The 15,080-nt window shown below is 42.6% G+C and overlaps 3 protein-coding genes across 3 annotated transcripts; all 3 read left to right on the forward strand.

The window, feature by feature from the left end:
• Positions 1-7: 7 nt before the first annotated feature.
• LOC136436837 (D-amino-acid oxidase-like) lies at positions 8-4,591 on the forward strand. Its single transcript, XM_066431195.1, has 9 exons — positions 8-186; positions 630-744; positions 1,205-1,281; positions 1,481-1,546; positions 1,802-1,856; positions 2,088-2,189; positions 2,645-2,727; positions 2,931-3,048; positions 3,713-4,591. The coding sequence occupies exons 1-9, from the start codon at positions 8-10 to the stop codon at positions 3,941-3,943; spliced, it is 1,026 nt and encodes a 341-aa protein (XP_066287292.1). The 3' UTR covers positions 3,944-4,591.
• Positions 4,592-5,306: 715 nt separating this feature from the next.
• On the forward strand, positions 5,307-9,499 carry LOC136436834 (tRNA-dihydrouridine(47) synthase [NAD(P)(+)]-like). Its single transcript, XM_066431191.1, has 2 exons — positions 5,307-5,847; positions 6,591-9,499. The coding sequence occupies exons 1-2, from the start codon at positions 5,622-5,624 to the stop codon at positions 8,411-8,413; spliced, it is 2,049 nt and encodes a 682-aa protein (XP_066287288.1). The 5' UTR covers positions 5,307-5,621; the 3' UTR covers positions 8,414-9,499.
• A 1,202-nt stretch (positions 9,500-10,701) lies between these two features.
• On the forward strand, positions 10,702-14,809 carry LOC136436839 (NTF2-related export protein 2-like). Its single transcript, XM_066431197.1, has 4 exons — positions 10,702-10,793; positions 11,028-11,114; positions 11,433-11,577; positions 13,874-14,809. The coding sequence occupies exons 1-4, from the start codon at positions 10,779-10,781 to the stop codon at positions 14,035-14,037; spliced, it is 411 nt and encodes a 136-aa protein (XP_066287294.1). The 5' UTR covers positions 10,702-10,778; the 3' UTR covers positions 14,038-14,809.
• The last annotated feature ends 271 nt before the right edge of the window (positions 14,810-15,080 follow it).

Genomic DNA, 15,080 nt, shown 5'->3' on the forward strand with positions numbered 1-15,080 from the left:
TGTGACGATGAAGGTGGTAGTTGTGGGGGGCGGTGTGGTCGGCCTGTCGTCTGCGCTGTGTGTCAAGGAGCGGTGCCCGCAGGCAGAGTTGACGGTTGTCGCGGCAGAGTTTACCCCCAACACGACAGGAGACGGGGCCGCCGGGATCATACAACCCCAGCTCTGGGACGTGACACAAGAAGAACTGTCAGTGTTTACTAACAGATTGTTTGGTAGATAAGCTAACTGGTAACTTAATGTGTGTAGTTAAAACCTGACATTGAGAATGTTTACGTTAGTCCAGTGACCTGTATACATAGCCATGCGTAGGATTTCGTCATACCTGAACTTTTGAACCCTATGCTTGGGTGAATACGGCAGGTTTTGCAGGATTAAATACTAGTATATCAATTGAAGCAGATACGTCATGTACTTAAATGTCACTGCGTAACATGTGGCTTTTAAAGTATTGCAATTGAATCCTATGTTCAAACTCTACTACGAAATGGAATAAGGAATATCGAAAATTAGTCCAGTAAATTGTTATAGCTGAACAAGAGCATTTGCCGGGAAAATCTAAGTTAGATTGCAACATTAGGGATAGATCGACCAGAACAAATTGAGCACTTTGTCGTTTGCGTCTGTTTCAGAACATGGCTGCAATGGACGTTTGATCACCTCTCACGACTGTACAAGACCGACTTCTCCAGCCAGATCGGCCTGTTCTGCCAGTCAGGCTACAACGTGTTCGACAAGGAAGTTCCGGTAGGCGCGATGTTTTCTAGCGACCTTTTAGCCTAGTGGTTAAGGCGTGCGTGCCTGTGATCTGGGCTGCCGGTTTCGGCGTGGGTTCGAATCTCGGTTGGGATCACTTATTTCTACTCGCTCCTTTGATTTGTTTCACTGGTTCCCACACCGGCCCTGTGAGTAACGATCAGATCACACAGGGAATATCGTACTCGGAGACTCGGGACGAGTCTAGAAAGAAAAGAGGGAGTAGTGTAACAGTGGGGGTTCAAGCGCCTCCAACTGACCAGTCTAACTGGTCGCGACCTTTTAGCCTAGCTGTTACAATTGTGCCACAATATCATATGCTGTATTTTCCAACATTTGATTCTCATACGTTATAGAACAGTAAAATTCTTAACCTTATGTGCAACATTTTCAGAACGTTGAATCAATACAGTTTGCACTGACGTGTTGCAACACTTTGCTTCCATTCCAGGACCCTCCGTGGAAAGACATCGTACATGGCTTCAGACATCTAACTGGAGAAGAAGTCAAGAAATTTCCAGGATACAGGTATTTTTCATGGCCATGACCACGCGTTTGATGACAAGTATAACGAAAGTCTACTTCCCCCTTCGTCGATGTCAGATATGATACGCAATGAAATATGACCCCTGATTTTATCAAATATAATTGTGTTGTTCGCGTACGAAACACGCTGATATTGAAGAATTTCATGCTAGAGTTCTGACGCCCTTCCTTGGTGTTACAGCTATGGATGGTTTACAACCACGTTGATGTTGGAATGCAGGTCGTACTTGCCGTGGTTGACACAGAGGTATGGCGATTCTTTTTATGTGCGTTGCGTCTATGGTGACAAACATGTTACAACATTTTGTTGGAAAGGTCTTATGATTAATATGACAAATTAAACTTTCAAAGGGTTCTTGGTTTGTTGTTTTAACCATTTGTAAAATCAAGAATATGATAAGTTATTAACATTATCTAATTGTAAATCTTTTCGTCGATGTGTATGTATTTCTCCACTCCGGAAAGAGAGCCTTCTGATGCCTTTATTTTGTGACTATCTCAGGCTGAAGGAGAAAGGGGTCAAGTTTGAACATAGAAAGATCGCTAGCCTGTCGGAGGTTAGTAACAGTCCTTACGACCGAAGCATTACTAGTATTTTCACAGAGCGCAACTGGAGTTCTTGTGGTATCAGTGACAATTTCATTATAACCATGTACATGACTTCGTACTGCTTGTTTTCTCTATGGCCCAACGGTTCTACGTTAAGCATAACTACTATTTACAGCAAACACTTGAAGTGTACAGAAACCGCGGTGCGTTACCCTTTTTTCGTTTTCACCCCTGTGCAGGTTTGCAGTGACTACGATGTCGTCATCAACTGCTGTGGGCTGTCCGCTAGAACACTGTTGAACGACCAAGGAGTCAAACCTGGGCGGGGCCAGATCGTCAGGGTACGCAACTGTTGTCTTAGTCTCAAATAACTGTCGTGAACACATCTAGATGTTAACTGTAGTCTCAAACAACTGTAGTCTCAAACAATTGCAGTCTCAAACAACTGTAGTCTCAAACAACTGTAGTCTCAAACTACTGTAATCTCAAACAACTGTAGTCTCAAAGAACTGTAGTCTCAAACAACGGTAGTCTCAAACAACTGTAGTCTCAAACAACTGTACGGTCTCAAACAACTGTAGTCTCAAACAGCTGTAGTCTCAAACAACTGTAGTCTCAAACAACTGTACGGTCTCAAACAACTGTAGTCTCAAACAATTGTAGTCTGAAACAACTGTCGCTCATTCTAAGACTTTTTTTGCACCATCAATCGTTACTTTGAGGATGTCGATTGTGTAGAAATATTGTTAAGAATCGGGGTTTGATTATTTCTTTAATCTGATGTTGCCCTCAATAGGTTCACGCCCCTTGGATCAAACACTTTCTCCTCACTCACAACTTGAGCACAACATACTACAACTCGCCTTACATCATTCCAGGGTAAGATACTGATGTCATGTAAAAACCTATAGATTCACCTTACCGTATACCATACCCAATCATCCAACCAGATTAATTGTGATTGTTAATTGTTATCAGACGATTATAACTTGTTTTGAATGGAATTATGTACCTTTTAGAGTGTTGTAAGTCCATCAATTGTTTTGGGACAACGTAGGATGACTGTAATGTTAATGCCATAGGATAAATGTAGTCGCCATGGGTGGCCTAAACCAGCTGGGTGACTGGAATGAAGGATGGAGGGAGGAGGATGAGAAGAAGATATGGGATGGTGCTGTTGAAATGATCCCTTCGTTAAAGGTGAGTTAACTGGACCTTTCTTTAAAACATCCCGGATTTTCCATCTAAAATTTCTGGCGGTACGAACTCGATCAGACTCATTGTCGGGGTAACTGTGTCAAGTTGTCTATTTTTCTACATATGGAAGCGTTGATTTTACAACCATGCTGATGTAGAGTTAGAGCCACGTACAAACATTTAGAAACAAATGTAAAAAAATCGACCTTGACCCTTGTCTTCCCAAGTCCTGCCCACATACCATGTACCATCACAAATTCACAATCCATCCAGACCTTTCATTCAAGTTATGCTAACCACGAACAAAATGATCGGGAAACACAAACACACACACACACAGACAGACAGACACACCCAAAACACTACATCATTGAGGTAAAAAAACACGTCGACCGATTTTTGTATCCACATTACATCGCAAGGGTCTGGAGCGGCTGTTAAGTCCTAAATCCTAGATTGGATGTGTGTTACCCTTGACTTAATAGTGGGAATATCATGCAAAAAGTAAGAAGACAACAAAATATGCAAAGCGTAAAAAGATTAATTTTTATCAATGAAATTCGTTGCGCGCGTTGTCAAACCCCTCGGTCGCAGCGAGGTCGCCAACGTGTCGCGGGTCCTGTGAGATTAGTGCTTAACTCAGTTGACCTGATTGTTCCGAACACAGGGAGCCAGAGTTGTGGGGAAGTGGACGGGACTGCGCCCTGTGAGAGAGCGGATAAGGCTGGAGAGGGACATCGTGAACGACACTCCTGTCATCCACAACTACGGTCACGGCGGCTACGGCGTCACCTACCATTGGGGATGTGCATTGCAGGCGGCCATTCTCGCTGCTAAAGCTATGGATGACATAGCTGCCAAAACGTCTTCCTACAGAGTCCCCAAATCTCGTTATTGAATGTGATGTAACGTTACTGGTTTTTAACCAGTTAAGATATGTCTGACTCGACGAAATTGAATGGGCGGTGAAAAAGTCCTTGTCAGGTCTAAAGGCCAAGTTGTGTCATACGTATAATGTATGTCATTTAGAGATATTCAACTATCAGCATCAGACGAGGGTCTGCAATAGCCATAAATTTCGTTGTGGTTTGCAACGCCAACGCAATAAATGCCTTATCAGTGTTCAACTACGAAAATTTGATACATATCATTTTGATAAGATATAACAAAGACACAGATTTTTGTTAGAGAATTTTACAATCATATACAAGAATAATTAAATGTTTTCATTAGATATGATCATGCTATTTCCGTATGTACGTATGTTTATTGCATGTCAATAGACATATGATTCTACTTCATACATTCATACATATTATTGTTTATCAGATAGTGTTGTAAAGTAGATATTGACCCAGAGGTCGGGTGGAAGTACTTGTGTTTGTAGCTTACCTGTAGTTTTATAAAAGTGATCAAAATACTTGAAGCATTGTGCACAATGAAAAATAAGTGATGAAATACCTTAACTCAAGAATTCCACTAAATGTTTACAGATTCTGTACCGCTCGAGCCTCCAATAATGTAATCTATAAATTTCTTGCATGTTTTGTTCTTCCATTCAGTTCTTCCTCTTCGTCGGACCACGGGCTTTAGGCTACGGTATTTATGTTGGGTAACCGCCGCGGTACATGTTTTCGCTCAAATGCTCCCGAAGACAATTTCTCCCGTCGCTCACTCCGGAAATGCCCCCCCCCCTCATTAGGGGGGATGGTTTCTCCCGTCGTCCTTTGCTAATTACCTCTTACTTTCGCCGAACATTGCCGAAAACTCCGCCGAACACCGAACCCTGTTCGGCTCTCCGAACCCCCCGCTCGTGCCTTCGGCACCGCTTCGGGTTTCGCTCGGAAGCTTGGCACGGGTGATCCCCGCGCCGAGTACTTCGTCACGATCGGAACTTCAGCAGCTATTCAACGACAATACCTTTGCCTACCGCCTGTGGTGAAATGTACGCATTCTTTTTCTTACTTGGCAGCCGTTAGAAAACTGGTAGCTGTCATAATAACATATGCAATCAGACAACTGCGCTCTTGCTGTAACCTAAACTTCACTTGAAGTTTGTGTATTAAACCCTTGTTTGGAATATCATGCAAAAAGTACAATCTGACTGAAAAGGAAACACAATATAAAGCGAAAAAACTATTTTCTTTATCTGTGAAATTTGTTGAGCACTCTGTTAGATTTTACATCGCAGCGCGATTGCAGCGAGGTCGCCGCCCCAGTGGAATGGGGGTGTGTCGTAAACACTGAGACGGACCCTACATCTACTTGGAGATTACGAAACTCCAGGGTGAGACCATTGGTACGTGAGGGTTGCACGTTTTTCCAAAGTCGCACCACGTGGAAGTTTTGTGGGCTGTACACCAATACAACATCAGGATAGAGGACCTAAATTCATCCTAGTAACGTGGTTAGGTGGTTACAGACCTGACGTGTAAGCTTATAGCTTTGTAAAGGTGACGTTTGCTGTCCTGTGAGTAAACGCAGAGCGCCCCCCTCCCCACCTCTCCGGGACTAGAAAATGCCTCTGTAGCGTATAAATTTTTGGGACTTTGACCAAAGCACCCTTGTGTGTAAGAATGGAGCAGGAGGGCGGAGCAGAAGCTCCAACAGTAGCTAAGGAAACGTCTCAAGTTGAGAAGGAATTGGCAGAGAGCGTCTTGAACGCACCAGGCGTCTTAAGGATCAAGAAGGAGTTTCTGGACTGGAACAAACTTCTCAAGACCCACCATAACCAGTCTTCTACTGAAGGAGGCAGTCAGGCAAGCGGTGAGAGCGACAAGACGTCTCCACAAGACGAGACAGGTATGAAATCACTGTGTCTTTACATTTGTCACAGCTATAAATGTAAATCAAGTAAGAAAGTTATCACACTGTCATGGAAGGAAAGAGGGAGGGGGGCGGGGTAGAAGGTCAGCCAGAATAGTCTGACTTCAATTTTAAAAAAAAGTATGAAATACAAAAATACATGTGGTGTTTCTTACAATTTTTGAAAGCACAAAGGTGCACATTTATGCATCTACAGTAGGTTAACAAATGTCATTACATGTACTCAGTCGGTTCCAGTGCTGGTGAGTGTAAGCTAGTTCGGAGTTGCTACTACGCTAGCCTGAGTGTCATCCTGTTTCAGTTCCAGGCTCTACCTTCACCAAACAACCTGAAGGTAGAGCCTGGAACTGAAACAGGATGACACTCTGGCTACTACATGTACTACGCATGTGCAGTGTCAAACTCAAAGGTGAAGGCCCCCGGCTTGAAAGCAATGCTCGTCCCGACATTGTCGTCATTTGCATAACAACGCGCCGCCGAATTTTGTTCACGTCTCGGGGGCCTTCACCTTTGACACTGCACATGCGTAGTAGCAACTCCGAACTAGCTTAAATTCAATTATTCCTGACACGTTTTAATATATTTCATGTGTTCAATACTAACGCATTTGTCTTGCATTGAAAGGAGGTATCTCATAAGATACAACCTTCCTGTGGGTGTCTCCTACTACATGAAGATCTCACGTATACTTAATTTTCCTTTTTTTTCTTTCCCACCAGAGCCACCAAACAAGAAGGGCAAATGGAAGAAAGCCAAAGGTCAGAACAAGCGCAGGCCTCACCAGAAACCCTCGGAGCTGTGTGACGCCGTGCGCTTGTGCCCCAGCTTCCTCAAAGATCCAGACTCCTGTAAGTTTGGAGACAGGTGTCGCTTCAGCCACAGTGTAGAAGAGTACCTCGCCAACAAGCCTGCAGACATAGGGGACAGGTGTTACGTTTACGACACGCACGGCAGATGCCCCTTTGGTATCACCTGTCGCTTTGCAAAGTGCCACACAGACGACCAAAACCAGAACGTCGTAAACCCCGCAGTCTACTCTCCTGAAGCAAAGCCAACAACAAGCAATCAGATCCCCAAGGACATACAGACAAGCTTGAGGAAGAAACAGTACAAGTTTCCCAAAAGTGATCAGTACCTCAGGGCTATAGGGAAGTTGTCTACCGCACAAGCTAGTAGTGACGACAATGTAGGAAACAAGAGTAGTGAAGCTAAGGTCAATCCTGGAACACCTCTAGAAAGTAGAGTTGATGAGGGATCAGGTAACAACAGTGCAACTGTAGTTAATGATGTACAAGTGAACACACAAGATGGAGAAGTTAGTAACATTAGAAATGGAAATGATTTCTCAACACAAGAGGTACAAGGATGCGAGGCACCGAGTCCCCCTTCTAATGTGGAGAATCCTGTACCAATGGATGCCAACACGCCCTCAGGGTCTGTCACAGATGAAGATGCCATCAAGCTGATTCCCAGAGAAAGGAAGAAGCTGGAATTCGCAGACAAGTTATACCTCGCACCGCTAACCACGGTCGGGAATCTGCCCTTCCGACGGGTCTGCAAGGGTCTCGGGGCGGACATCACGTGTGGAGAGATGGCCATGGCCTCCAACCTGCTGCAGGGTCAGAGTTCGGAGTGGGCGCTGCTCAAACGACACCAATCCGAGGACGTCTTCGGCGTGCAGATCTGCGGCAGCCATCCTGAGGTCATGTCCCATGTTTCTGAACTCCTGAATGATACCATCAGCGTGGATTTTGTAGATGTGAACGTAGGTTGTCCCATTGATCTCGTGTTCAAGAGGGGCGGAGGATGTGCCTTGATGGGAAGGTTGACCAAGTTTGAGCAAGTCGTAAAGGGGATGATCGGTATGCTCGACGTACCCCTGACGGTCAAGATGCGGACGGGAATCTACGAAGAGAAGCCTTTTGCGTACAGAGTCGTTCCGCATCTCCGGGACTGGGGCGTTTCCCTCGTCACGCTGCATGGTCGCTCTCGGGAGCAGCGTTACACTAAGCTGGCGGATTGGGATTACATCTCAGAGTGCGCCAAGGCAGCCAGTCCGATGCCTCTGTTCGGGAACGGCGACATCCTCTCATTCGAGGATGCCAACCGCCACAGACAGAGTACGGGAGTAGCGGGACTCATGATGGCACGAGGCGCCTTGATCAAGCCTTGGATCTTCACAGAGATCAAGGAGCAGCGCCACTGGGACATCTCGTCGCACGAGAGGTTTCAGATGCTGAAGGACTTCTCTAACTACGGCCTGGAGCACTGGGGTTCCGACACGCAAGGTGTGGAGAAGACCAGGCGGTTCATGTTGGAGTGGCTGTCGTTCCTGTTCCGGTACGTACCGGTCGGCGTTTTGGAGCAGCCGCCACAGAAGATCAACCTCCGCCCCCCGTACTTTGTCGGTAGAGATGACCTGGAGACTCTCATGGCCAGTGGAAACTGTGCAGACTGGGTCAGACTCAGCGAGATGTTGTTGGGACCTGCTCCGGCCAATTTCAACTTCCTGCCAAAACATAAGGCGAACTCCTACCGATAGATGGATAATGTCTTCTCCAAGCTTTCACTTTTGGGAGGTCTTTCTTTGAAAACGAATTGTTCTGTAAACCAGCATTACTCATATGATAATGTTAGGTGTATAATTTAGCTGGAGAAATTGCTGGGCAAGAAGAAAATCTTCTTTGAAGTCAACAGAGAAAAAGTATGGCTGTCTCCTACTATTCATAGGGGAACAAATGGTGGACAAATGCTGATCTGAAAAAAATCTCTGTGGAATCAGGAACCAGTGCAAGATTTATTGATATATATTATCAAAGGGCTAGATCAACAGAAGAGTTGTTTAAGACTAAAAAAAGAGGTCTGTTAAAAAGGCAGGTGACAATCTGTAAACACTTGGTTTGAATGCAGCACAAACCCATTATGAGTTCTTTAATATTGCATGTAATGTATATAGTGCTTAAATAGTGAAACCTGAAAACTTTTATGAAGGTGGAATGTTAATAACATTAATGATTCCTGAAGATCTTATTTCTGCAATTCTGCAAACAAAAGATGACTGTTAGTGTTGTGACTTTCTAATGGAAAGTAGTGAATGTTTAAGTTGAATGATTTTTTTTGTGACCTTATGAGGATATTTCTGAATGTGATTACTACATTATTCACCCATAATGTTGTATTAATTGAATATACATGTACCTCATTCTGTTTGTTTGTTTGAGAAAGATTGAAGGATTTTCTTGTCTATGCACGTGAATTTGCCTGGTAAAAGACTTACTTAGCTGTGTTTTCAGTGTAGTGGAAAGACTTGATATGAAGCTCATTGTACTGTAATCCTACTGATTATGGAAAAGTGACAAATATGTAATGTTATATGCACAAGATAACAGTTACTCAAGCAACTGGATGGATTTGTAACTCATGTAAAAACCCAAAGGGGCGAGTATGCCGCTCCCGGGATTCGAACTCACGCCGATCCCAATCAACACGGCTTGGGAATTCAACACTAGGCTAAAAAGTCTGGACTAGCTAGACTGGTCAGTTAGTGGAGGTCGATCCCCACTGTTACACTACTCCCCCTTTTCTTTTCAGACTCGTCCCGAGTCTCTGAGTACGACATTCCCTGTGTGATCTTATCGTTACTCACAGGGCCAGCGTGGGAACCACTGTAAAAACCCAAAGGGGCGAGTACTCCGCTCCCGGGATTTGAACTCACGCCGATCCCAATCCACACGGCTTGGGAATTCAACACGCTAATCACTAGGCTAAAAGGTCCGGACCAGTTAGACTGGTCGGTTACACTAGTTAGTGGAGGTTGATCCCCACTGTTACACTCAGTTGCCTGAGTAACTTATCTTCTGTATCTTACTACCTGGATGTCTAAGCTTTATCAACATAATGCTATATGGTAAATGTCAAATACCGTAGAAGAAAAGTTGAAAGAAAACTGCTTAGTTGCTTTGTTTGCTATAGCGTAATGCTAATCTGATCAGTGCCTTTCAATATTTGCATTGTCTACTTTTATAAATCAGGTATGTGATGCATCGTTCAGAATAAAATGTGATGTCGTGACTCATGAGAGCATATTGTGATATTGAAATTTTTACACCCAACTTAATTATGGGGGTAATTATCCAAATTTGACTTTATGCAAATTTTGTGCTTTTCAAGGTGAAGAAAAGAGGCAGGGTGGGGGATCATAAGATATGTTGCAAACACTTATTAGCGATAGCATAAGGCTATTTTAATTTGATTTTATGGATGACATCCGCACGTGCATTCAATTTTTCGTCCATTTCCACGAAAGAAAAAGTTTTCGACCATACTGTAAATCGCACAAAATGATCAAATAAATACCGTCAATTGCAAAGAAACTATTGGAAAACGATAAGAATGTCCTAGAACACCAAATTCAATTCTGAGGTCAAAGAAGATGTTAAAGAACAAAAACGAAGAATCTAGATTGCATAAAGAAGGCACCTTTTTTTTCCAAACCTTTTTTTATTTGCACGCTCGCATCAGTTTTGGATTTTCCCGAGGATGTCATCTAACGTTATATCAACATGGCAAAATGACCAACTGAAGTATGCAGCACACAGAAGACATTTAATGAATGAAAAAATGACAATTTTATAAAGAAGAGGACCAATTTACAATGTGATTCCTGATGAAGTTTGACATTAGTATTTTATGACTCACATGTTTTGAAATCTTTGATATCACCAGATTCGTATTTTAGTGTTAACGTTATATATGTCAGGGAAAATTGTAGATATGTGACATAAGTGACTTTAACGTTTCGCCCGCCCTGCCGAGGAGGATGGAGCCTCGGAACGTTCCTACAATGTTGCAGTTGATCGATAGGGGCGCTGCTGTCTTAGGGGTTACCACAGGTCATCATCATCATCATGGCGGCAGTAAACGTGAGTTTTGGTTGCACAAAGTAGAAATTGGCAAACACGCAGCGATTGCGCCTCTTTGAAATTTCTAACATAATTTCCGATGAAACTTTATCTGATAGAAGATAGCTATTACAAAGGTAACTTATATTTGGCCTTTCATTCTTTTGTATATCACAAACATTTGCACCCCCCTCCCCACGAGCTTGAAGCTTGAGCTCGAATATGATTTGAGTCAAACTTTGTCCCTTACAACAGGACTTCAAGACTAATATAGACAACGCCTGTAGGGCAGGAGAAGAGTTTTCCAAGGTTTTCTACGAGACTTTTGACAAGAGAAGACACGTAAGTTGAAAGACGCGTTGTGGGACTCCATATATAAAGATGAATTCCACATATATAAATATGTCCTATAAATGGCTATATAAAAGTTACCCGTGCTTTGGAAAATGATCGAAAAAACAGATGATGGTATTTTTGTCATTCTTTCTGTAGTTTTGCAGACATAATTTATGTAACAGTCGAACATTTGTGCTTTCCTCTGGAGTCCGAAAAAGTAGCCTATACAATATTCTTACAATTAACCTTAAATTGTCATGGTTTTATGTTATTAACGTTAACTTACCTTTACAAGATTTAAAGACTGATTTATGACTTTTGCAGGTTTTGAACAAGCTGTACCTGGACACAGCTAACCTAGTGTGGAATGGTAACCTTGTGAAGGGACCACAGGAGATCACCAAGTTCCACGATAACCTACCTCACAGTGAACACACACTCATCACACTGGACTGTCAACCACTGCCAGGTGGGTTCAGAAACTCTTAGATCCGATCTAGGAGCTTTTATTGAGCTAAGATAATAGACCCAGTATTGCTTGATTTCTGGCGTGCATTACGCCACAGTGGTTGCGTTGGTGCACATGCGTGATTCCTGCCACCCATGTTTGATAAAATCTCCTTGGTCTAATGTGCCCTGCAACCTGGCCTTGGGGTACTTTGTCAGTTTGTGGCTTAAGAGTAGAGTAGAGTAGATCCTTTGGGCCAGGTAGGAAGGTCATACTCATACTCTCACCTCTCAAATAAACGTACCGGTACGTTTATTTTTTTTCGCCTATAGTTCCACCCGGTACGTTCTTATTCTAGACGGTACGTTTATTATTTTTTGAAAAATTGAGGCTTTGCAAACCAGGAATCCCTCTAAAATCGTATTGAGGTTTATCTGCCCATATTTCCCCGGTATTTTTGCTCGTAATTCGCTATTTTTCGGCCTACCGGCGTTGATTTTCTCGCCGCTTTGATGGCCTTGTGAAAAGTATCCTGGCGGCACTCGTAACATATCGGTCGATATCGCTATGACGCTACAAAGTAAACCGGAAAAAAAGACGCGACATTGACATTTTAAAATACAATTTTCATAAAAATAACTTTGATAGTCTCTGTTTATATCGTAAACCAAAGCACGCTGATCAAAAACGTGTGGAGTAGGGTGCACGCCTGCACGGGGAATAATAATTTCCTGACAACTATATCCGTAGTATCGGCAGCGCGGCGGAAGAATTATTTGTTCGCAGAAGACATGTAACACGTTAAAACAACAATCATAACTTAACTTCCCTTGTAATATGTGTTTTGAGGCCACAAAATCTCTAAGACGGCAGAAATATGTCTGATATGATTCGGTAAACAACAGCCCGAAATCGCGAAACATTGCCGCCACTCTCAGGCATGGCGACAGTAAAACTAGCAGCATATTGCGTAGTGCGGATACCGATCTTTAAAATGATACCGTAAACGCATGGAAATATTATATTTTTTGGGCAACGATAGACACACAAGGCCATATTTATTTTCAGAGGGTTCATTTTTTTAAATGATCGTAAGATTTTCCCAATTTAGGCGGTTCATCGCGGGTTTCTAGTGTCAACACGTAATGGGTAACTTCTTAGTATGTGCGGTCTGTGACGTTGAGCTACTTTTACAGTCGATCTCTGTTCAATATTGTGGGATTTACCGCGGGAACTCGAAATCCGAGCGTCTCACTTTGTTTTCGACGCTATGGAGCAAAAGTTTATAGACATATTTGTTTTGTGGAAGGACTGTGTTCATATTTGTGTTTTTGTGTGGTTGATGTCTTTAGAAAATATGATCAGGTACATCTAACCGATCTAACTTAAGTACTTTGATGATTTTTGTTATATGTCACTGATTGTCAGTCATAATAAAATGATATAACAATTTTCTTTGATCACTTGCTTCAAGTTCCAAGTAGAAAAAGCATGTATCATGTACATTTTCACTTGTTGAATTTGAAAGCACCGTGGCCCCCGGTTAGGGGTCATAGCGGGGAACCTATGCCCAATTTTTCAATATTACCATTATATTTTACGAAGAGGCGAGGAAGATCATCATGATTTGAACAAGCTATGGACAGTTATTCTGTTCAATATCTATATACTTAATAGGTATGGCATAATTGACTAAATATAAGTTACCTACCTGCTTATTATCTTATTTCCCTCTGACAGTGACAGTTGTACATGTATGGACACAGTTTACCAAGCCTCGATTGTCGATTTTTGAAATTTTCCAGGGGGTACTTTTATTCCAGGGGGTACTTATATTACATTTTGAAGATTTGTCCGGGGGGTACTTCTATTCCAGGGGGTACTTCTATTTGAGAGGTTAGAGTATTCCAATTTAGGCCACTCATCCGTTTTTCCAGGCTTGTGAGGGCAGTCTAATGCTTTGTAGTTGTAGACTACTGGGTGATGTTCCATGTGTTTATCAAGTCTGTTTTTGAAAGTGTTCACTGTTGCATGTTGGTGCTTCTACGACTTCTGGAAACCTGTTCCACCAGGTTGTCATTGTTTGTGAAAAAGAAAGCTCTTCTTTGACCGCAAACCCTATACTAGTAGATCAGCTCCAGTGATACACTGCCACAGCCTGTATCTAGCAGGAGGGGCTTACTCTGGGGAACGGCCACACAATGCTATACTGAAATAAAATTGTTGCATTATCCGTCCCTACTCTTAGAAAGTCAAACCTTAACTTATTAAAAAGATCAAAGAGCTTGATGATTGATGTAACACTCTTCTCCCACAGATGAAGCCACCCAAGGGCAGGCCACAGTACTGGTCACCACGAGTGGAACCGTCACATTCGAGGGCAACAACAGAATGAAATTTACGCAGAACTTTACGCTGACCAATCAGGGCAATGTGTGGAAAGTAGCCAGCGACTGTTTCAGGTGTCAGGAGGAGGAGTGAAGAAATGTTCTGACGTTGTTGTCGGATGATTGTGTAAGGGCTGAAATGGTAGTGTGTTTTGAACAAATGTGGGACTCGAGAACGAAAAGTGCGGGCCGCCAGTGCCATGTGCCATGATAGTGTTGAAAGCACAGGATGAGCTAGCAGGATGAATAAACTGAACTTGTGATCACCTGAAAAGAAGACAGCTTTCCATCACACAAGTACCGGTACAACATGTTTGAACTTGATAGGACTTTGGTTAAGGACGTAGTGAATTCATTTTACCATTTACAACACTGGAATATTGGTGGGACTTTTGATACAAGTTACATTCCTTAAATAAGAAAGATCGCATGAGAAAACGTCCTGCCTACAGACAACAGAAATCATGTTTCAGTGAGTATGAGAGGAAAATATCACCTGTACATAATACTATTTTCTTGTTTATGACTGGGAACACACTGTTGGTGGTATATCAAAGATTATACTTGAAAAAAAAACTCTCTAGTGTTCATTACTGCAAACTGATCACCAGTTTAGTATTCCTTGACCTGTTGCAGAGCTCTATACTACTATAGTATTACCCATAGTCTTCAAACACCTTACAAAAGGTAAGATTGGCTGCAGCCTCAACTCCCGCTGTCAAGTCTGGCAAGAAAATGAGAAGTGTCTGAGGCCTCAACTTACGCTATAAAGTCTTGCAAGAAGAGAGAAAACAATAATTTTTATACACCATGCACCACTTGTGAGACGAAGAAATGAAAATGACAACATTTTGCTCATGATATGATTTAATTGCACTCTAGTGTTGTTAGTAACTTGTTACAAATACTTGACTTTAGCGAATCAACTTTCTTCATACTTCAGACCTGTTCAAATCCAAATCAATCTTCAGTACTCTAGATCAATGCACATAATGGTACATCATACACACTGATATGTTGCTTAATAGTGCTAAAATAACCTTTTCACTACAGCTTAACTCCACAGCCAATACAAAAGTTGGTAGTACATGTACATTTAACACCTTCACACTGGTGTCCAACTTGGTACCAAATTGG

Source organism: Branchiostoma lanceolatum, chromosome 6, assembly GCF_035083965.1.
Source record: "Branchiostoma lanceolatum isolate klBraLanc5 chromosome 6, klBraLanc5.hap2, whole genome shotgun sequence".
NCBI lineage: Eukaryota > Metazoa > Chordata > Leptocardii > Amphioxiformes > Branchiostomatidae > Branchiostoma > Branchiostoma lanceolatum.

Bases quoted from the DNA above. Each gene is read 5' to 3' on its own strand.
- LOC136436837 (XM_066431195.1), top strand. From the start codon at position 8: ATGAAGGTGGTAGTTGTGGGGGGCGGTGTGGTCGGCCTGTCGTCTGCG. The intron at 1,547-1,801 runs GTATGGCGATTC...TGACTATCTCAG, and splicing joins TTGCCGTGGTTGACACAGAG to GCTGAAGGAGAAAGGGGTCA. The intron at 1,857-2,087 runs GTTAGTAACAGT...ACCCCTGTGCAG, and splicing joins AGATCGCTAGCCTGTCGGAG to GTTTGCAGTGACTACGATGT.
- LOC136436834 (XM_066431191.1), top strand. From the start codon at position 5,622: ATGGAGCAGGAGGGCGGAGCAGAAGCTCCAACAGTAGCTAAGGAAACG. The intron at 5,848-6,590 runs GTATGAAATCAC...CTTTCCCACCAG, and splicing joins GTCTCCACAAGACGAGACAG to AGCCACCAAACAAGAAGGGC.
- LOC136436839 (XM_066431197.1), top strand. The intron at 11,115-11,432 runs GTAAGTTGAAAG...TGACTTTTGCAG, and splicing joins CTTTTGACAAGAGAAGACAC to GTTTTGAACAAGCTGTACCT. The intron at 11,578-13,873 runs GTGGGTTCAGAA...CTTCTCCCACAG, and splicing joins GGACTGTCAACCACTGCCAG to ATGAAGCCACCCAAGGGCAG.